At 35.9% G+C, this 24,043-nt stretch overlaps 1 protein-coding gene across 1 annotated transcript; it reads left to right on the top strand.

Moving 5' to 3' along the window:
- The first annotated feature begins 9,560 nt into the window (after positions 1-9,560).
- LOC121725723 (uridine 5'-monophosphate synthase-like) lies at positions 9,561-23,220 on the top strand. The gene is made up of 3 exons (XM_042112793.1): positions 9,561-9,688; positions 21,636-21,773; positions 22,492-23,220. The coding sequence occupies exons 2-3, from the start codon at positions 21,636-21,638 to the stop codon at positions 22,975-22,977; spliced, it is 624 nt and encodes a 207-aa protein (XP_041968727.1). The 5' UTR covers positions 9,561-9,688; the 3' UTR covers positions 22,978-23,220.
- The last annotated feature ends 823 nt before the right edge of the window (positions 23,221-24,043 follow it).

The following is a 24,043-nucleotide window of genomic DNA, read 5'->3' as shown; positions in this document are numbered from 1 at the left end:
AACTGTGTATTGTGAAGGCGCGCGGACGGGAAGACGGCTCGGGGTGAGAATGTGGACAGGCCAAAAATTACCCGCACTCTGGGGTAAATGCGGGACTGGGCCCAACTTCTAATTTTTTTTAATTTAGAATTGCAGTACGTTATAAAATAAACTTTAAATTTTATTGTCAAGGTAAAAGTTTGGCTCCAATTAAAATGTATTTTATTATAGTACTTTAACATTAAACTTGATATTTTACCGTGCTAGTTGCTAACCCGCAACTTTGTATTTCTGTCTTCCGTGTTCTATAGATAAGTATATACTATTTCGACAAAAAATGTCTCCAGTACCCATTTAAATGACCTTTTAAATCAAAAATATTTATTCAAAAGTAAGGTTGAAGTAATGTTGAGCAATATGGGTAAATTATTTTAAAGGCTGGCAACACCGAGCAGTGATTCATCGCAAGTTCACGCAGCTGATCCCCGGCTATTCAAGGACTTAACAAGTTGGGACTTGAAGTTAGCTAAAGTTTGTCTACATTTTATCAGGAATTTACGTCAGAAGTCAATGAGATAAAAAGAGGGACGCCGCCGAGTTTAATGCATAGACTTAATACTTATATACTTACTGTCGTATTATAGGTTTATGGTTTAATGCATTTAAAGTTCATTGAACTCTGGTAAAAAAGTTTGATAGTTGGCAACTAGTGCTTTTGCGTGATTTGTTAAAATTGTGAAGGCCAGGGGTCACCCATTGACCTGAATTGAGGCCAGCCGAGGTCCGAGGAGGGGTGGGTGAGCCCAAATAATCGGCAAAATTTATTTAATGAGCAATTAATTAAGTTTTTTTTAAATAAAAATAGCCTGTTTATGTTCAAGGACATGTAGGATACCTACTTTTAATTCCAGAAAAATGTACGATTCCCGCGTGAAGCGAATAAAACGAATTTTGGCGCAACGGAGTTCGGACGTCATCTAGACCATATTATCCGAATACCAGATAACCTATACCAGATAGAACCTAGAGAAAGACAGACGGACGTAGACATCGAAGTCTCAGTAATAGAGTCCCGTTTTTAGGGTTCCGTACCCAAAGGGTACAAACGGGCAGGCGCGGTCCGAAGGGGGGGGTCACAGGGGACATGACCCCCCCCAAAATCTATGGTCCAATTGAAAAATCTCAAAATCTTGCCAAATAATAAAAGGAAACTTCTGGCTATCCCCTAACCACCACTGCGTCCGACCTTAGACAGCTGTCAACCCAGAACCGTCCGAGGGCGCAGATAAAAATAAATATCGTATCGTAGTGACTAGTGAGTGACCCCCCCCCCAAAATTTCAGGCTGCGACCGCGCCTGCAAACGGGAATCTTTTACTAAGACTTCGATGTCTGTCTGTCCGTCTCTCTGTCTTCTTCTCTAGGATATTTGCTAAATAAAAATATATTTGGTTATAATTTAACATTAAAATGCTAACGTATAATGTTGGTGATCGTTTACTACTTTTGGTTTAAGTGAGTTGTAGTTCTATAAGTTTGGAGTCATTTTACATAAAATATAGGATAGCGAGATAATAAATCTTTGGTGATCATTTTACATTAAAATGCTAGTATAATGTTGGTGATCATTTACTAATTTTGGTGATCATTTTACTTTAAAATGCTAGTATAATGTTGGAGATCATTTACTTATTTTGGTAATCATCTACTATTTTTGGTTTTAAGATGTTAAATCTTTGGTTATCATTTTACATTAAAATAGTGGTCTGTGTTTTGGTGACCGTTTACTATCTTTGTCTGTGAAATGTTACTATTTCTGGTGATCACTTAATTATAAGCCATATTATATTATTCTAAATAATCTATAACACCATGCCAATGTTGATAGTTCAGTACTTTTTGCGAATACTTAGGGCGGGTTGCACCAGCTTACTGAAGTATTTAACTGTAACTTTAACTATAACTTTAACTACAATGCAAAATGTCAAATCTTTGGTTAAAGTCAATAATGGACGCCATATTTAACGATAACCTTGAGCTCGACAAGGCTTTAAATGAACATGGCGAAAAAAGGAACTACCTAACGCTGTCATCATACAAAAACGCAATTTTTGACAGTTCTCCTTTACCAACAGCGCCCCCGCCCACGTTCATTAAAGACTTGTCAGACCAGCTGTCATCTGTCAAATTCTGTGGTCAAAGTTAAGGTTAAAGTTAAAGTTAGCCTTAACTATAACCATAACTTTGACCATAACTGTAACTATAACCACGCCTCTGGTGCAACCCACTCTTAAGAAGTAGAAAACATATCCACAAGAAAAAACAAACAACCTCTTAAAAAATTTCTCCCCAATTTTACAACAGCATCATCGATCATCATCCAAGATGCGTAACACGAATCAGCAAACTTGTTATAAGTACTCGTCCCATAATGATGAAATTTACTGTTACAAGATTTGCAACAATTAACCAAATAAATAAACATAAATTAATCAATTTATAAAATGATCTAATTAATAATTGAGTAGCAAGTTGCTAGGTTTCTCAAACTGTCGTTATTTCTGGAAACTTTCTATTGCAAATTGTAATTCTTTGTTTGCAAAATGCCTATGGTATTTAGAATAATATATTATATTTAATAGCTTAGCTTAGAACTAGTGTTTCTGTGGCTGTAAAATTATACGATAGTTGCTGAGGAACATATTTTATTACCCCTTGGTAAAAAAAGTATTTAGCTCCATGTAGTAGGTATGTCTTGATCTGTGGCGCCATTAAACTGCCGCTCCTGGGGTTAGTCTGGAATGATGGCGCTATTTTGACACCAAATTATGACGCCATTATGACCATAATAGCTTTATGCAACGGGTAGTCATAATTCCCTTGGAGGAATCTGCAATAGAATAATTCCTTTTCTTATCTTCTTTGCTGCTGCTCAGTCTTATTCTCATTTCTCTTTAACTTAAACAATATCTTAAAAAATCGAGCAATACCATGTTACATTTTGTGCCAATTCGTTTCTCTCAGTCTAGCAGTTACCGAAGGGCAATCACACTGTTTGAGAAACCCTGTCCTCTGTTATACTCCAAGTACCGGTAGGCCCAGTTTCAGTTCCCTATTGGTTTCCAATGTAAATGGCGAATTAACTCCATTAATTAATATTAGTAACACGCAATTAGCATCTCTTTTATTTCTTGCCCTCAATTTCTCCGGCGAATCTCTATTTAGTTTGGGAGAAAACAGACAATAAAACTCTCCCAAACAACTAACAATGCCGTTAAAATAGAAATTAATTTGTATAAGAAATATTATGTATTTTATGAGTGGCTATTTATAAACTTGCTCCATGTTATTATATAGTAGTTAGGTATTAAAAGGTTACTTGTATGAAAAATATACATTCAGCAAAATGTTTACCCAATTTATTAGGGACAACTTGGGTACAAGTACAACAGAAGATGTAAAAAAATGGAGAAACCTTGAAATGGGCCCATCACTCATTTTAGATTTATAAATATCCAGGTTCCAGATTCCAGACAACAAAGGACAAGTCTTATTATACATATTTACAGTAAGTATTTAGAGTTTAAGTCAGGGGGCGACTAACCCTAAAGTGTCGATTTTATAATTCATTTTTATACTTGAAAATAAACCCTGAATTGTTTCATTTTCTAAAATTAGATACAACATTATATTTCCGAGAATTCGATCTGAGCAATAAATAAAATTTTCTCGATAGAAAAAAATCACAAAGATGCATCTAATTTTCACGAATTTTTCATTTATTGCCATAACCGTGCATTGAAGTAAGTTAATATTTTAAAACATTGTATAAAATTCGATCATTGAGAGATCGACTTAGCGGATTTTTAAAATATTGTATATTTATCGAGGTATTGAGAAAAAACTAATTTGGCGATGAATCCGCGTCGTCCTTTTTCACCTGGCATATGAAAGACGGGCGTGAGTGTGAAGAGAGAAGGACGATGTTTGATTTTTGGGGTTAGTCGCCCTCTTAAGAGGATTGTCTTTATCCTTTACTTTGCATTAACATTTAACATATTGACGCTGCCTGCCTGCCTGCCTGCCTGCCCGCCCGCCCGTAAGATTATTCCGTTAAATCGTGATCCTGGATCTTATCAACATCTTGCAACATCACCGAAAGAATTGGGCGACGGGAACGAGTCACAATGTCACAACTCACAAGCGCGTTGCGGGTCTTTCAAAATGTTGTTCTCTTGAAGGTTTGTTTCGTTTGTTCAGAATTCGGACTGCATTTACAACTCACAACAAACCCACGTTCTTCACTTTCTGTCTACATTCCTAGTGCTATATCGGTTGTCTCCAAAAGGATATCTCTAGCTGGACGCGCGCCAAAAATGTCATTGACTCCACGCGACGCCACGCGACGCCTCGCGACGGCAACGGAATTTTAATACTTTACACCTTTTTATAATGTAACTAGATGTCCCGCGCGGCTTCGCCCGCGCAAATTAGGAATTTTACAGAAACCGTACATTTTCCCATAAAAAATATTTCCCCCGTTTTTTCCACATTTTCCTGAGTTTCTTCGGTCGTATTAGTCTTAGCGTGATAATATAATATAGCCTATAGTCTTACTCGATAAATGATCTATCTAACACTGAGATAAAATCGGACCTGTAGTTCCTGAGATTGACGCGTTCAAGCAAACATACTCATCAGGTTTATAATATTAGGTAGGTACTTATAGGTTTTTTTTAAGTATCGCTTGACAAACTCGAGTCTCGATCTAAAAGACTATGAAATGGTATAATATGGTAGTGATGATGATGATGATGATGAATGTAATTTGCATAGTAGCATATGCTTTCTGTTCTTATATAAAGAATCAGGAGCTCTCTCAGCACCTTCCGAACCACGGTATACCAGGTATACCTCGGTGCAAAATCTTACTTGTTAGTAGCATATGCTTAGAATACTTCTCGCGAAACCGAAGTCACCACATGTTTCCCTATAAGTTTTGAGGAGTTCCCTCGATTACTTATGGACCCTTGCATCAGATCACCACTTTTGTGAATATAATACCAAATTGGGATGATACCCTATATACCAAAAGAACAATTTTGAAAATCGGTTAACAAACGGCGGAGTAATCGTTGAATATAAGAAAACGAACATAACACCTCCCCCATTTTGAAAGTCGATTAAAATTGTAGCCTATGTGTTATTCTGATGTATAAGCTATATTATTGTAAAGTTTCATTAAAATCCGTTCAATAGTTTTTGCGTGAAAGAGTAACAAACATCTACAGGGTGTAACAAAAATAAGTGATAATACTTTAGGGTGTGTACGTGTTCCTTGTAGAGAGTTCACTGTGAAAGTAGCAGCGCTGAAAGACCAACAATTTTATTCACTTTTGTATGGGGAAACTCGTGACGCTCGGACCCTTGCCCATACAAAAGTGAAAAAAATTTTTGGTCTTTCAGCGCTGCTACTTTCACAGTGAACTCTCTACAAGGAACACGTACACACCCTAAAGTATTATCACTTAATTTTGATACACCCTGTATACATCCACACATCCATACATCCAAACAAACTTTCGCCTTTATAATATTAGTAGGATCGATCTAGAAAATCTACGGCTTAATTTATATGGCTAAATTATTCTGCGAGGGCTTGCTGATATATTCCTTTCCTTCATAATCAACGTTCTTAAAATAGTAAAACCAATAGGTACTTACATTGTACTTACACCCTCCACTGACCATTATTTGGTCTGACTTTTAGACACCCTCATGCTCGGCTTAATAGTATTGGATCCGATCGTAAAATCCTGCAGGAATCGTTTTTTTTCGATCAAATTTATTTTAAAATAATCTTTAGAACGTATAGAATGGATTAATGTTGGGTTGCCTTCTCTCGCGAGACCAATCATTCATCTTAGAAGACTTATTTGATATTTCCTATTAAAAAAACGGTGACGAGTGGCAACTGGCAACACTTCGTTTTGTCAGTCCTGGGCCCTGTCATAATATTATGATCTTACATCGTGGCAGGCCAGGACTCAGGAGCCACAAACACCATGGTCAACAATCAAAGAAAGCTCCAGTGGAAACGCAACAATTAACATAGACTAAATAAAAATGTGGTATCTGCAATTAATGATGCTTATACTTACATACTACATAGTTTACACATACATACTTGGCAGAACTAAAAGTACATACCTACTTACATAATTATTATATCTGCTGTCGAACGACTGTTGCTTACCTGTCCCAAAATACGCAAACAGTGAACACTGAACAACCTGTAGATCTGTCTTCGATATTTCAGTAGGATCTGATGATGCCATCGGAAATATCAAAAGTTACAAATTGTCCTAATTCCTAGTTAAAAAATTCCAACTAACATAAAATGTATCAAAATGAACATTTTCAACAGGTCGGTCGTTTTGTTAGCTCGTAAAACGTGGAATAGCCGAACTGTGCTAGATACATCAGGAAGGGAATATTCAGGGAACAGAGATGTACACACTGCGTCACTGATATATAATCAAACGGACCAACATTTTCTTGGAACTTGGTAATGTTGTTGCGGCCTCTGAGCCTCTCTAATCTCCATGTTGGTCAATATGGGGTATGGACACAGAATATATATTGTATGGACCAATACAATAGAATTAGTGTGGACAGGATTTGTCTATACTTAATATATAATATTTTGTGCTAATGATTGCAGACTATGTTTTGCTATGAAAAGCTTTGCAATGGCCAACGTGGAAGCGGTGGGGTCCTTAAATAAAGATGCCATCTTTACTCTAGAGCAGTGGTCCTCAACCTTTTTTCATACGGGCCACAAACATGCTTTCGTCTTGGTGTCGCGGGCCGCAACAGAAAAATTTTAGGGTCAAAAAATAACGTTCATTAAAAATAACGGTTTCAAAGTGGAAAAAATTTCGCGACTTACACGACGACTTTACATTATATTGCGGGTGGGCGTGAATTCCAAAATGATTTAAGTTTTAAGATCACGCAGGGTCGCAGCGGGCCGCGGGATGGGGATACCTGCTCTAGACATTCTTAGACTATGGTTACAGTCTGGCATCAGTTCAGTCCATCAGTTTGGTCAGGATTTCAGGAATGATGGGAGAATTATCGTCTAACCGGTTGATTGACGGACTGACTTTTTTTTTTTATTATAGTGAGTGTGGCAAAGCTATAATTTTATGGCGCACTTCACACTTGCCGGGGTGGCGCGCTTGGCCACAGCACAGCCCACAGCACTTAGCAGTAATAAATTATAGCTATATGGCGCACTTGCCGGGGTGGCGCGCTTTGCCACAATCATTATACCTAATACTTTTCAGCCATAATTCGGTCGTCAGTCGAAGACTGGTGGAAACTGATGTCAGACTTAGTGTGTAACCCTAGACAGTGCCCTAGACTAAGATTATTTTAAGACAGTGACACTACACTGGGTACTTTAAAATACAACGTAATGGGGTTTACAAAACTAATAGTTAATACACATCCACATTTTGGGCTCATTCTAGGTGTTATGTAACGTGAGTGATTGTTATACAACCTAATAATCAAATAAAATAATCAAATAAACAATATTATAATAATAGTTCAATTAGTAAATTTACAATAATTTACAGTGCCGTGTAAACTGTCAAAAATCATATAAATAAAAAATCTATTAATGAGTAGACTCACCAAACATACAGACTTTGATAGGACATGTCTTCTTTATATAGAAACGCCAAAAAGTCAATCAATACATTTTAAAAAGTAATATTTATATAAAATCTTTACTGTAAGAAATTGTTTAGAAACAAGTACAGGTTGTTTACGTTAATCTGTATCTAAAATCTAAACTGTGAAAATAACGTTCAGAAGGTAAATGACCTCGAAGTTTCATGTTCCAGTATAAATCGCTACAGTTCAGGCAGCTAGTTAAAATGAATTTGTAATTAATTTGCGATTAGGACACGTTTAATGACTCGTAAATTTCGGGATATTTTAAAATATTGCGATCGACATCAGTGTTACTACTTGCTATGTTTTGGCTATTGCCACAGAATAGATAATAGTACAAGCTATTGCTCGGGTTACTTCTTTGGTGTTTCATTAATATTTAAAGCTATGTGGGTATGCATAGGGATTGTCATTATAGATAAAATGAAAAAGAGCCGTCACATTTATCACGATTCACGAGAAGTTCAAGACGACGCATCCGTTAAAATGACGCGTGTTATTTATATCAGCTGTTTTATTACATTTTAATACAGTTGTTAATGTTATCACAGGGTTAATTGCTAATTAATAAGCTACTTTCAGATTTATAACAAGCGCTATATGTAGGGCATAGCCGTGTTGATGCCAAACTTTAAAATATTTACTTAACTTTTTTGTATAAATGGCTTATTACGTTAATCATCTAATACTAAAAGCTAAACGCAAAAGTTTTGAGTGGTTCGTGAGATTTTAATAATGTTGAATGTTTAAAGCGAAGCTCAGCTGATATGAGAAAGATGAGTAAAAGATTTTATGTTGTTTGCGCCTGTAAAAATATAACTCAAAGTGCTAATTTCTTTTATTAGGTACTTTTAGAAAATAATTTTAACATTCTTTGTTACTTTCGATTCACGATGAATATTTTTACAATTATTACCGATGATAAAACAATAAAATAACCTGTTTGGTTTTTTATTATTTTTATTAAACCTTGAACTAAATTAACGATATAGTTTAGTGTTTGTAACATATCAAATATCCAAGGTCTAATTTCTCATACACTTACACCAGTGATTGGTCTGGCTCCGTGGTCTGGCTGTCTCTATATATTGGGATGTTAGGGTGACCAACTAATTCAGAGACAATAACAAAAAACTTTCGATTCTATTTCTTAAGTAAGTAAATCTTATATCTTTAAACGAGCAATTCTTGTATATACTTATATATAATTGGAATCTCGGAATCGGCTCCAACGATTTTCATGAAATTTAGTATAAGTATAAGGGTTTCGGGGGCGATAAATCGATCAAACTAGGAATCATTTTTAGAAAATGTCTTTTATTCGTGTATTATCGATAATCGATAAACTGAAAAATATGACTCTTCCTGACATCTATTGGCGAATAATAATACTATTTTGTGAGCAACTAATTACTTTAACGACACAACAACAGCTAAAGCCAATCCAGCAGATGGCGTTGTTAAATAACACGAAACAAGTGTTTGCTATACCAAGCAAAGCTCGGTCATCCGGGTACTACAAATAAAACGACATTAATTCTAGATAGTCCTTTTGACTTTAATTGTTATTTAACTGATTATTATCCTTCAATATACTTAAATCTTTTAAAATATTTTACTTTTAACACACGATACTGCGTAGTGGTAAGCACTAGGTAGTTTAACTAAATACCACATTTACCATTGTACAATTTTAAACCAATTGTACACATTATACACAAATTATGCAAAAGTAAAAACTGTCAACTGTCCATGAAAAACGTAAATCATATCCACCTTGTGTCATTTTACTGTATAATAAAATGCGAGTTGTTTACATTCAGCGGTTACTCTCCGATGTGCTCAGACAGTATTACCAATAAAAACAATACGATCATTAAAAAGAAATTACAGTGAAGTGCATCAATGTGATAAAGTGCAGAAAAAAACATTAATTAGTTATTTAATATTTCATATTACGCAACGTAAGTAATTTTATGTGTTTTTGATTACACATGAATACGATAACACGATTAATAAATTAATGTACTCAATGAATTTTAATTAAATTTTAATGGAAAACCAAAATCAAAGTTACAGCCCTTAGGGTGAAATACAACAAAACAAAAATTTCGAAAATCGGTTCACAAACGGCGGAGTAGGTAATCAATGAACATACACAAATAAAAATAAAAAAAATATATCCACAGCCGAACATATAACCTCTTCCTTTTTGAAAGTCGGTTGAAAAAGTATGTGTTAGTTTTTATTTCGCGAATATTCAAATAAACATATGAATCTGATTGCTAGACATTCCACATTCTAGGAAGTAATAATATGAGTCAGTCCAGCTGTGGTCTAGCAACTTTATCAGCTCTAATTTCTTATACATTCTAACGAGCGATCGTGTCAAACGGACCAAATTTTTCCATTGAGGAAGGATCCTAAATCCTAATAATATTTTATGCGTCCCTATAATGACTAAACTTGAACTAATGATACGACTATGTTATCGCTCTCTCAAAAAAAATATTCATTTGTTTCACTTGGTGTACCTAATAATAGAAATAGAAATATGTGGTACGAATAAAATCTTAGAGAAATAAGTTTAATTAAATACCAAATATGTATAATCAGAACTAAACATGAAAAATCCTAAACTCTTCAATTATAATAAACACGGTGCTGATGATGAAGGTGATGACGATGATTTGATATTATTATACTCTAGCTTAATCATAACATATAAGTTATAACTTGTCTAGTATTATGTAATAAACCGCACCGTTCTTGTGTCAACAAGTAGGTACTAAAAGCTATTTTGTTTTCATAGAAATAAAATAAACCATATCGTGTACATTGAAACTAAAAAAATATCCACAGCCGAACATAATAATATTATAACCTCCTCCTTTTTGGAAATCGGTTAAAAAGCAAAGCTGCGATGTTGATGCAAACGATTAGTGGCTCGTCTTAATTTAGACACCCGCAGCATTAAAGGACTAGAGTCACAAGTGCGCTGTCGATTAAAAATATAGGCAGTAGAAGCTGTAAAACTTAACTTATGGATATACTAGTGCTAAAAGAGATCATTCTCATAGACATAATACAAATTGCAACAAGCTCGTGATTTTCCAATTTATGGCTGACTGTAAAAAAAAATATATAAAAATATATTATTGTTTCTACTGGGTTATCAGATCACTTATCAGTTCTACGATGACAGAAATTCTTTCTTTGACCAATAATGATTGGTGACGTTAATAATATAGAATATTCTGTTTCTAGATAGTTCTAAGGAACAGAGTTGTCAATGATCGTCTTATTCATACCAGTCAATGATCGCTCAAAAGATTCTGCAGGGCTAAAATGGTCGCTTTGGAATCATGATATGAATCATAATATGATTCATTTTTCTAAAATCGCAAAATGCAACTCTGCTTGCAATTCAGTTTGACAGTTTTGACAATTCATTTGCTGAATTGATTGAGAGGAATTGCTAAATGTGACCTTTTTAGCCCCGCTGAACTGCTTGACTAACTATCTAATTAGATATCGATAATAAAAAGCTTTAAGAGGCAATCCACTTTTCGGCCATCACCCTGAAAATCAATCGATTTACTAAATAGAACAACAATTTTTATACATTAGTTTAACGAAACTTGAACTTATTTTATAAACCGGTACAATTTTCAAGGTTTGATGTTATAGATAACGTTTGGAGGTCCAAGGTGCACGGTTCACCTATGTTCATATTATAATATTATACAGTAGCAAAATACCCCTATTATGTCACTTGTACAAATTAGTAAAATTGCATTATATTATATAGATATAATATAGTTAGATATATTATAGTCTAGGCCGACGCGTTGCTGTAAGCTATAATTATTGCTAATTTTGCTATAGTTTATTATAAGTTTGTCAGAAGGTTAGAAATTAGCAATGAGTTAAATTATTTATTGTGTAAAAATTAATTAAGAAAAGGAAAAAAAATATTATGAATTATGATCAATATTTTTTGATAAATTGCGAAGTTTGAATATTAGTAGAATATTTATAAATTGCATTAAGTTACATTCTTATCAAGATAAAACTTTTTGAATATCATATTTCTGACATATCATCACTCAATGATTACTTAATTCAAACAAAAAACTACGAAACTATTGAACAACTTTTGTGCCTTATAAATTATAATCAAGGACATGTCCTATCAAATCTAAATAGATGGCAGCCCTTCAAAATTTAATCATCAAAAAATAATCAGATTTTTGCAAGCTAATAAACTGAAAGAAAAGCATATAATACTCAATAGTTATCTGAAGTAAATGGCAATAAGGGTACGTAGGGCAGGTAGGTGTATTTTTTATAATCCTTAAAAAGTTTAAACTTTATGAGGTACTTACTTATTTCTAATTTCATAGTAATTGCAGTAAGTACTAAGTACTTCATAGTTCATACTTCATACTAGTAGCACTAGACCGTAGTTATGAGTTTAACAGTGGTATTTATATCACCACTAGATGTAAGATGACGCTTGCAACTCCATTAGGCAAAAATTTATCGCACGGGAACCGCACATTTTTCCGGAATAGAAAGTTTTCCCGGTCCTGTCCAGGTCTCAAAGTATCTCCATACCAAATTTAGCAAAATCAGCTTTAATCAGCACTTCAGCGGTTTGGGCGTGACGAGAATTTATCAGACAGGCTTTCGAAATTTTGATACACGAGGAATGAGACTACGTTGAGTTAAATTTTCATTTCTGGGTACAAAATCTACGAAAATAAATATTTGGGATATTCTTTCTCGTTAAATTAACAATAAGGCTTTTAATTAAACATTTAAAAAATTGCGTCGAAACCATAATTGGTGTGGAAGTTGGAACTCTAATTTGACTAGTTTTTTTTTCAATAGAATTAACATAAGTTACTTACTTAGTCCAAAAAATTTTATCGTTTTGAATATATTTAAATAATAATGAATATAACAAGAATATATAAGTTAAGAAACACCATATTAAGTTCCGTTCGCACTTCGCATATATATTTTTTAAAACTTATCTCCATCCATCAAGATCTGGTAAAATATTCCACAAAAAAAAATCTTACGCAATTTTGTGAAATCAAAAGTTTATAGAATTGGTGTAGCCATTTCTGTTTAGGGTTCCGAAACCAAAGGGTAAAAAGTAAAAACAGGACACTAATCAATGATATAATAATAAAAAACTCAAAGCAGATAAGTATTATGTTACTACCGCGAGCGTTGTGAACCTTCAAATACGACCCAATTGGGTCGTCTTTTATTTAGTCTGTCTCTTTTATGTAAATGGCATTTTGTATCTTTTGTTTCACTTATCTGTCAAATTTGTCAATGTTGTTCGGAAGAGATTTACGCCGGAAAATAATGAACGTAACAGATCTGTATATTAAGTAGAATATCATTGACACTAATATTATAATTATTAATGACTTCGAAGTTATCTGTCCGTCTGTCTTTTTAGGGTTCCGTAATCCGTAGTCAACAAGGATAGTTTCGGTCTGTCCGTCCGTCTGTCTGTCCGCGGTTTGCATGCTCATATATTAATGCCGACAAAATGGAATGAAAAATCTTTAAAAAATATTTTTTTATGGTACCTCCCCTACACGTCAAGCGGGCATGAATTGAGTTTTGGATAGGTTTTTTAAATATATTATGAGTATTCATAGATCATTTTCCGATTTAGGGATCCGTTTGTAAAATATTAAGTTTAAAAGTGGAAAAATCGTTAGAGTTTAGGTTCTTATGTACTAGCTACTGGCTAGTAGCTAAGCGGTTGCTTCTGGAAATGTGAAAAAATTCACGGGAGTAGGAAATATGCTGAATTTATTAACAAAAAAATTAAAACCGACTTCCAAGGTAAAAACAATAATAACATCCTTTATGAACTAAAAAGTATTAAATAATGTTTCCTATCTAATAGCACACTAATAGTGCCTTTTTCCGAATTCGGCTAAACCTCAACTATTTCTGTACTCAATCTTCATCATTTTGAAGTCGGTGTATTTTTTCGTCAAACAGATAAGATCATCTGTTTGACGAAAAAATACACCTACTCTGAAGATTACGAAAATCTCAAATGCGAATTTCTTCTAAACGGACAGTTTACTGGCGGTGGAAACAGTAAGTAGGAGTTTTTCTCACCCGAAACAATCCTTCTTAACCCACCAATGTCACCAACATTTAAGTGACGTAGGTTCCTAAACCTTAGCCAAATTTTTCTAAGTATTTTCGCCATACTAACGAGGGTCACATTTCGGCCTGTTTTCGACAGGGGTTGATTTTTGAGAAAAGTTTATCTAAGCTTTTTTGCTCCCCTTGGCGCCCCCTATCGATTGGTATATTCAAAAAGGGTGGTTATAAGAGGTTAAAATTTTGACGAAACATTTTTTTGTCTTTTTTCCATAGTGCCCCGTTTCCTTCAGTCCAACCCAAATGTGTGCCTTACGCTCTGGAGTAAAGGTTTAATTTGTTACTTATGTTCAATTTTGTGGTACTTGAAATATTATGTATTTTGAAACAACATTAAGTAAGTATATTTTTTTGTATTAAAATCGCTTTGAAATGTACCAAATAAATAAGGACATAACGTGATGACTGATGATATTTTATGGTGTTGTGTGTATATTGTATCCATATACAACCATGTGAGTTGTGACATTGGTGACCCTGACATGGTAGTGATGATGATGATGATGAATGTAATTTGCATAGTAGCATATGATTTCAGTTCTCAAAACAACGCCTAAACCCCCAAACTTGTATCTATACCTTGGTGCAAAATCTTGCGTTTTGGTAGCATATGCTTAGGACGGATGTCATGATGTCATGTTGCAAAATCACCATATGTTTCCATATAAATTTTGAGGAGTTCCCTCGATTACTCATGGATCCCATCATCAGATCACCACTTTTGTGAAAATGGGACCAAATTGGAGTGAAACCTAATATAACAAAATAAAAATTTTGAAAATCGGTTCACAAACGGCGGAGTAGTGGTCGAACATACAAAAAAAATATATATCCACAGCCGAATATACAGTGTGTAACAAAAATAAGTGATAATACTTTAGGGTGTGTACGTGTTCCTTGTAGAGAGTTCACTGTGAAAGTAGCAGCGCTAAAAGACGAAAAAATTTTTTCACTTTTGTATGGGCAAGGGCCCGAGAGTCACGAGTTTCTCCATACAAATGTGAAAAAAAATTTTGGTCTTTCAGCGCTGCTACTTTCACAGTGAACTCTCTACAAGGAACACGTACCCACCCTAAAGTATTATCACTTATTTTTGTTACACCCTGTATAACCTCCTCGTTTTTTGGAAGTCGAAGGCGGTAGCGTAATGCCATTCTCGGGTGTGGCTTACAGGTCACCATTTGTACCAGGCTAATTTTTGCATAGCTAATCATCGTCGAGTAGCCATTCACGAAAATCACCTTGCCATACTTTTCCGACAGGTCCCAAATCCCAATGGCCGCCATACCACTGCAAAGGTGTAATTTTTTTTTCGCCAAACGATTTGTACCAGTAAATTTAAGGAAGGCTCCCAATTAAAAACAATTTTTGGCCTATATTTTTTGCTCTATAACTGTACGGAACCCTTCGTTTGCAAGTGTAACTCGCACTTGGCCGGTTTTTTTTTCGTCGATGGCTGTAGCCTGTAGAGTGTAGACTGGGAGCTGCGGTCAGTGGGTATTGGTTTAGTAAATAAGTTTTAGCATAGACGAATTAAGTTTTTGTAGGTAAATGTTTACTTACTACTTACTAGTCAATAAGTTAAATGAGGTACAATGTCAGTATAATAATTATAAAACCTTACAATAATAAGAAATAATAATACTTATTTTAATTTCATCTTATTATTTTGCTTAATAACATAATTTGTGTCTATTTCTGCTGATAGAGGAAATCAGGCGTTTCCTCTTGACTCTGAAATATAAATTATAGCGATAAATGATGCAATAGTTTTGTTTACGAGAAAACCTCAGAGGCCCAGACTGACAGAATAACAAGCAGCCTTCAACCACAAGGTGTTAGAATATTTTAATTAAATTAAGCCAAGGTCCCTTCCCCATATTTTTCCCTGCCTTAATTAAAATAGGTATTATAATTATTTTTTATCATTAGTTTTTACTTTTTAACCCCCGACAAAAAAGAGGGGTGTTATAAGTTTGACGTGTCTGTCTGTCTGTTTGTCTGTGTGTGTATCTGTCCGTGGCATCGTAGCATCCAAACGGGTGGACCGATTTTGATCTAGTTTTTTTGTTTGAAAGCTGACATGATCGAGAGTGTTCTTAGCTATAGTTCATCATCATCAGCCTGCTCAGTGCTGGAAAATCACGGTTTATCTGGTTCGTGAAAGGCCGTTAGCAATTTGCAGTCGTTTGATGAGTTTTATATTTTGCATTCTGGTTCGTGATATTTTGAATAACATACGTCATACGACCTGTTACTGCAGCATCACCTGGTAAACAATAGGATAACCAACTCCTCACCAATTTAGAGCAGAGGTTTCGTGTTTGGGCTCATTTTAATTGCGACAATCAGTAAGACATAGATAAATAGTAAATATTTGCATGCTGCTGCTGCAGCATCACCTGGATTCTATAGGAACCGAGCTCCATATATAAAGTGGAGGTTTCATGTTTGGGCTCATATTGACGGGCTCATCCAAGAGGACATTCATAGACGGTATTCTCGCATATTATTCTGCACTATAACCAACAAAAGTTTAAAAAGCATGAAATAAAATTAAATTAAGAAATTAAAAAAAAACCCCCGCTAAACAACTTTAAAAAGTAATAAAATAATAATATTTACTTACTGACTTTAAGTTTCAATAATTCCTAAGTATAAAGTAATATTTTAGTCCATTATTGTTGTCAAGGTGTGTCGGGGGACCGCTAATGTACATGTTTGATTTCAAATAACATTGTAGTTTAAGGGCAGTGTAGCCAACCCCTCAGTTTTAGCTGTAGATCTACAGTTTTTCGGAAATACTCTCAGTTTTCAGTTTAGGCCTCGAAATCTACAGTTTTTATGAGCTAGGCAGCGTCATCTATTTTATTATATTAAACTTAACCCATCATCAATCCAAGTGGCACCCGGCGGCCGGCTGTCGCATAACAATTGAAAAAAAAGAGAGGTAATGATCATCAATCGATTTAATAGATGGCGTTTGTTGCAGATAGCGTACTATGCAGATGCTCGGTCGATCGATGTCTGTTAACTGTTATACCGATATAATGTCGGTTAAACAGGCATATTTCATTATATTTCTGGTTTTTAATTCCCGGCTTCCTAAAATATATTCTATTTATTACCATAATTAAATAATAAAAAAACATGAAAGATAAAACTGTAGATTTACTGTTTTTCAATTTGATATTTACAGTTTTCTACAGTTTTTTTCTAGCACATCTACAGTTTAGCTCTGTGATGTGGTTGGCAACGCTGTTTAAGGGTCAGTTCACAGCGAACCGAATCGAGACAATCAGCGAGTTTACTTGGCGTTTGCGGTCCCCCAACACTCCGTGACAACAATTATGAACTAAAAATTACTTTACACTTAGGAATTATTTAAACTTAAAGTCAGTAAATATTATTTTATTACTTTTTAAAGTTTTGGCGGTATTTTTTTTAATTTCTTAATTTAATTCTATTATCAATGACGAGATTGGCGTCTACTTTTAAATATGTTTGCTGGAATAATTCTATCACTTACAGCATTTATAACTTATCTAATAACTAAGTCATTACTACAAAATATCTGACTCATCAATTCATCATATCGTCAGAATGTGACCTCTTTACCAAGTTGTGTCTAATAGTCTATATATAATACAAAATATATATTATAAGCATTAAGATATTATGTATAATAGTCATCTATGTGTATCTTATCTTATGAATTAATTAACGTGATAAAAATTCGTCTGGTGACATTACAAGAATGTTTATAACATAAGGGTTAGTTCACAACGACTGTCGGTAGAACAATTCGATAGTTCGAACTGCCTGCCTCCATTATCAATAAAAGCCATTTTCAGAGCTTTGAATTTTCCACGCTTTTCCGGATTTCGGATCATCCATACTTCTATACTAATATTATAAAGAGGTAAACTTTTTTTGTTTGTTTAATTGTAACGAATAGGCTCAAAAACTACTAGACCGATTTTAAAAATTCTTTCACCATTCGTAAGCTACATTATTTACGAGTAGCACAGGCTACTTTTTATTTTGGAAAATATAGGGTTCCGTAAGATATTTCAGTTTTTCGGAAACATCCAGAAAATTTACTTATTTTGCGTACGCTGCCCAAACTATAAAAGACTAGCGACCCGCCCCGGCTTCGCACGGGTATAAAATAAATTATGGCCTAAGTCACTGAAAAAATGATTAAAATCGATTCAGTAGTTTGATTTTAAATAATTTATATTCATTACTACCCGTGGCCCGCATTGGTCGGTACTTCGAAAATATTAATTTAAAATTAAAATCGTAATAATTATGCTGTAAAGGGCCAAAATCAATAATGTATTTGAAGTATTTAATTGAATAAGGATTATTGCCGTATTGGTTAAAATCGCTTTGAAAATTAGCCATTATTTGAAGTTAAAAGTAAATGACAAAAAAATATGTTATTATGGGATATATCCATAAGAGATATACTTTTACGTGGGAGAGCCATGCTTCGGCACGAATGGGCCGGCTCGACCGGAGAAATACCACGTTCTCACAGAAAACCGGCGTGAAACAGCGCTTACGCTGTGTTTCGCCGAGTGAGTGAGTTTACCGGAGGCCCGATCCCCTCCCCTATTCCCTTCCCTACCCTCCCCTATTCCCTTCCCTTCCCTTCCCATATCTACCCTCCCCTATTATCCTATTCCCTCTTAAAAGGCCGGCAACGCACCTGCAGCTCTTCTGATGCTGCGAGTGTACATGGGCGACGGAAGTTGCTTTCCATCAGGTGACCCGTTTGCTCGCTTGCGCCCTTATTTCATAAAAAAAAATAAAAAATATACCATCGCGGAGTTTTCTGTAGACCTTTTCAATGTGTACAATGCGCACCCCTGCATTGGTAGGTACTCGTACTATTATCTATTCTGTGGCATTGGTAGCGCCCACTTCGAAACGGGCGTAAATTCCAATTTTAATCATTCAAAGAGCAAATATAATCTACATAAACTGTACTTAGTGATGAAATTATTTATTTTGATAAGCATTATTAGCATGAGTAAAATAAATGCGTTTAAATGTAGTCCAAAAAAAATCTACATTTTTAAATAAAAAAATGGTTATTGTGCCTCACTTGACATAGATAGGTATAGTGTGTCGCGGACATTTTTGTAGATATTTATAAGATCTACATTTACTTAGAACATTGTATAGTTCTATCTTTTATAGTTTAGGCAGCGTACGCAAAATAAGTAAATTTTCTGGTTGTTTCCGAAAAACTGAAATATCTTACGGAACGCTATATTCTCCAAAATAAAAAGTGGCCTATGTTACTCGTAAATAATGCAGCTTTCGAATGGTGAAAGAATTTTTAAAATCGGTTCAGTAGTTTTTGAGCCTATTCATTACAATTAAACAAACAAACAAACAAACAAACAAAGTTTATCTTTTTATAATATTATAGTATAGATAGAACCATACAATGTTCTAAGTAAATGTAGATCTTATAAATATCTACAAAAATGTCCGCGACACACTATACCTATCTATGTCAAGTGAGGCACAACAACCATATTTTTATTTAAAAATATTAATTTTTTTGGACTACATTTAAATGCATTTATTTTACTCATGATAATAATCCTTATCAAAATAAATTATTTCATCTCAAAGTACAGTTTATGTGGACAATATTTGGTCTTTGAATTATTAAAATTGGACGTTTGGTTTAGAAGTTATGGCGAAATTAAAATATTGCGATTTGCGCCCGTTTCGAAGTGGGCGCTACCAAGGCGGGGATGCGCTCGCGGGAGGGGAGTTTAGATCTATGAGTATTGACTATTGAGTAGTAATGTATCTATCAGTAGTATCGACGGAGAGCTGACGACCAAATCAGTCATGTTACATGTAGCTTCACCTGTGTTAAAACTCCGTTAGCTACTTACCTGAACAACCCTTTCTGATAATCTGCGTGCTGGCAGGCCGTGGGCGGTGGGTGTGGGAGTAGTGGGGTGAGGAAAAAAAGAAAAAAATGTAGGTTCAGCTGTATTAAAACTCCGTTAGCTACTTCCCTGAACAACCCTTTCTGATAATCTGCGTGCTGGCAGGCCGTGGGCGGTGGGTGTGGGAGTAGTGGGGTGAAGAAAAAAAGAAAAAAATGTAGGTTCAGCTGTATTAAAACTCCGTTAGCTCCTTCCCTGAACAACCCTTTCTGATAATCTGCGTGCTGGCAGGCCGTGAGCGGTGGGTGTGGTAGTAGTGGGGTGGGGAAAAAAAGAAAAAAAATGTAGGTTCAGCTGTATTAAAACTCCGTTAGCTACTTCCCTGAACAACCCTTTCTGATAATCTGCACGCAGCACGCAGATTATCAGAAGGGGTTGTTCAGGGAAGTAGCTAACGGAGTTTTAACACAGCTGAAGCTACTTGAGTCATGAGTCATGACTGATTTGGTCATCAGCTCTTAGTCGAGTAGTAGAAGTAGATCTATGAGTAAACAAACAAACAAAGTTTACCTCTTTATAATATTAGTTTAAATTAAAAACTCATTTATTCAGTGAGTGACATTGGCTATATATTTTTTACCCGTGCGAAGCCGGGGCGGGTCGCTAGTAATATATAACCGCAGCCTAATAGACCGGGAGATAGCGACACAAAATATTGGATCATTTTTACCAGTATGGTGGGTCCTCAGGGCTCAAGGTCAGGGGCTAATTATCTAAAGGCAAAAAGGAAAATAATAGTCATAGCGCTCGCACTGGCGGCCCAAACGCGTGGGCGTTAATCGAACGCGTCGGATAAATAACGAGTGTCGAAAGTGGTGTCGAACGATTTCTTTCACTCAAAATGCGACGCGTTCGCTTAACGCCCACGCGTTTGGACCGCCAGTGCGAGCGCTATGACGTGGCTATGACCATCATTTTCCTTAGACCCCATACAAACCGCCATAATGGTACAAATAACCTAGTGTTTTGTGTCACCATCTCCCGGTCTTTATGTTAATGTTTATCACTATTCACTATCAAAATTAAAATCTAGTCGTGAAAGTGTTAGAACTAGAAATATAATAGCTAGGACTTATCGCACTAACGACGACCTATGAGGCTATGACCCGAATGATGACTTATAACGAGTTACGACCCTGATGATTCTACTTATCACGGATTAGACCTATAGTAATCCTAATTATCATCTCTTTTGGCACAATTTTATAAAATGTCAAGGTTACTCAACACGTTGAGATCTGTTTAACTTAACTACTGTCTATTATTATTTGATAACTTGACTGTTGACTTTTTTTTATGAAATAATAGGGCAAACGAGCAAACGGGTCACCTGATGGAAAGCAACTTCCGTCGCCCATGGACACTCGCAGCATCAGAAGAGCTGCAGGTGCGTTGCCGGCCTTTTAAGGGGTAATAGGGGAGGGTACGGAAGGGAATAGGGGAGGGTACGGAAGGAAATAGGGGAGGGTAGGGAAAGGAAAAGGGTAGGGGATTGGGCCTCCGGTAAACTCACTCACTCGGCGAAACACAGCGGAAGCGCTGTTTCACGCCGGTTTTCTGTGAGGACGTGGTATTTCTCCGGTCGAGCCGGCCCATTCGTGCCGAAGCATGGCTCTCCCACGTCAAGCGTGTATAACTTCCAAATAAGTACATCTAGAAACATCTAGCTTCCAGACGTATATAACTTCTAAATATCCATCAACTTCTTAACTTCCAGATGTCAGCCTTGGAGGAGCTTGCGGTGCAGCTGTATGATGCCGGGGCGGTGAGGTTCGGAGACATTGAGGCGATGGTCGGCCGTCGGACCCCTATCTACTTCGACCTCCGAGTGGCAGTGTCACATCCGCGCCTCATGGTGAGTGGAGAGACTGGAGACTTCTTTATTGCCCCTTGCTGAGCACTTCGGAAGAGTGCCTGATGGAGCAATGTCACCGCTAGTTTACTCGTTTACTAAGTAACTAGCAGACACCCAATGGGATTCAGAACTCGTCTAATCAGATTTAAAAAATATAGGTACCTAGGTATCGGAAAGATGGGAATAATCGGCCAAGTGCGAGTCAGACTCGCGCACGAAAGGTTCCGACTTTCGTACCGCAAACATAGGCCAAAAATGGTGTTTTTTGTATGGGAGCCCCCCCTTAATTTTTTATTTTATTTTAATATTATTATTGAATAATAAAGTACACATAAGTGTACCAAAGAATGTGTGACAAATTCACTAAGTGCCTACCACTTGCCATTATTGATACTTATAGAGCGAAAAAGGCCGAAAAAATCACGTTTGTTGTATGGGAGCATTTTGTTTTCAGTATTTGTTGATAAGGATAACGAATACTTATTAGATCTCTGTGAAAATTTCAGAAGTCTAGCTTTAGCGGTTCTTGAGATACAGCCTGGAGACAGACAGACGGACAGACAACGAAGTCTTAGTAATAGGGTCCCGTTTTTACCCTTTGGGTACGGAACCCTAAAAAATAGTTTCAAGTCTGAGCTTACAAAGATTCTCGGCGTCCTACAAAATTCGTCTAATGTAGCAAGTTGCAACATAAAACAGCATTTTTAACGAATTCCAGACGGCGGTGTCGAAGCAGCTGTCGAGCATGGCGTCGGAAATAGACTACGACATCTTGTGCGGCGTCCCGTACGCCGCGCTGCCCTTCGCCGCCGTCATGTCCGTCAACACCGACACACCCATGATCATGCGCCGGCGGGAGACCAAGCTCTACGCCACCAAGAAGATTCTCGAAGGCGTGTTCCAGCGGGGGCAGAATTGCCTCGTAGTCGAGGACGTGGTGACATCTGGCGGCAGCCTGCTGGAAACCGTTTGCACACTCCGCGACGAAGGCCTGCGCGTCACGCACGCCGTGGTTGTCATAGACCGCGAACAAGGTGGCGCTAGTGTGTTAAAAGCGAACGGCATCGAAGTGAAATCCATTTTCACTATGACCGAGCTGGTTCAAATTTTACGAAAAGCGAACAGAATAACCGACGACGTGGTCGAATTGGTTTTCGATCACATCAAAGAATGCCAGTTCGGCATGAAGGATAATCTCGAATAATCCCTTGTTATCACTGAGGCAGTAAGTACCTACATGTCAGTACTACGTGTCAGTACTCACTGAGTACTGACACTGAGTACTACTCAGTGCTTGTTATACCTATATGTCGTAGGATTATTTGATAAATCGAATTTTCTCGAAAATTCTAGGGATTTTTCGAAAACACGGATAATTAGATAATGGTGATAACCTTTTTCAATTATCCTAAAAAAAATTAGGTTTTTTTGGGAAAACGCGAGTTGCCTTAGTAACATTGCACATTCTTAACGCTGATTGGCTTGATTTTTGCTTACTGGCCAACTCTTATTCTGATTGGTTACTATCTTTTCCTATGTATCTTTGAGGTAATACACCATATAATTATAAAGGACATAACCTCAGAATTAGTTTCTGGTTCTGTTAAACTTTCAGCACTAATTTCACATGTATCAGTCATTTTGTATTTACAGACACACTTTTAGATAACATTTCGCACTCATTTTCAAGTCTAACTGCAATTTTAAACACATTAAATATCAAAAACTGCTAGCTCGCATATAAAAACATGAATTGGCATTTAAAACGTCAAGTCTTCAACCAATCAGAGAAGATGCTGTTGTGAGGCGCTTAAAACGACCAATCAGTGATATATATTTTTTAAAATAACTAACAATTCGTTTCGCAATCGTACTAAGGCGACTCGCATTTTCGCGAAAACACTAACTTTTGTCAGTAAGATTGAAAAATGTAATCAACATTATGTAATTATCCGTGTTTTCGCGAAAAGCCTAGAATTTTCGCGAAAATTCGATTTATCAAATCATCCTACGACATATATACATTTTGCCTAGCAAGACTATTATTAAAGGTTATGTAGTTACTACTGCAATTCCATTTATTTAATTTATAAAATTATTATAAGTACTTAATTTAAATTTTAACGTGACTTCATGGACAATTATTCTATTCATACAATTATATTTTAAAGTCAAAACATGATTTCATGTTTATTAATAGTATATTTAAATACACTGGTGTGTAGGTATACGTATACTACAACTATAATTCTGGAGTGGGCTTCAGCCTC

Source organism: Aricia agestis, chromosome 1, assembly GCF_905147365.1.
Source record: "Aricia agestis chromosome 1, ilAriAges1.1, whole genome shotgun sequence".
Classification (NCBI taxonomy): domain Eukaryota; kingdom Metazoa; phylum Arthropoda; class Insecta; order Lepidoptera; family Lycaenidae; genus Aricia; species Aricia agestis.
This window is presented reverse-complemented; position numbering and strand designations above follow the sequence as displayed.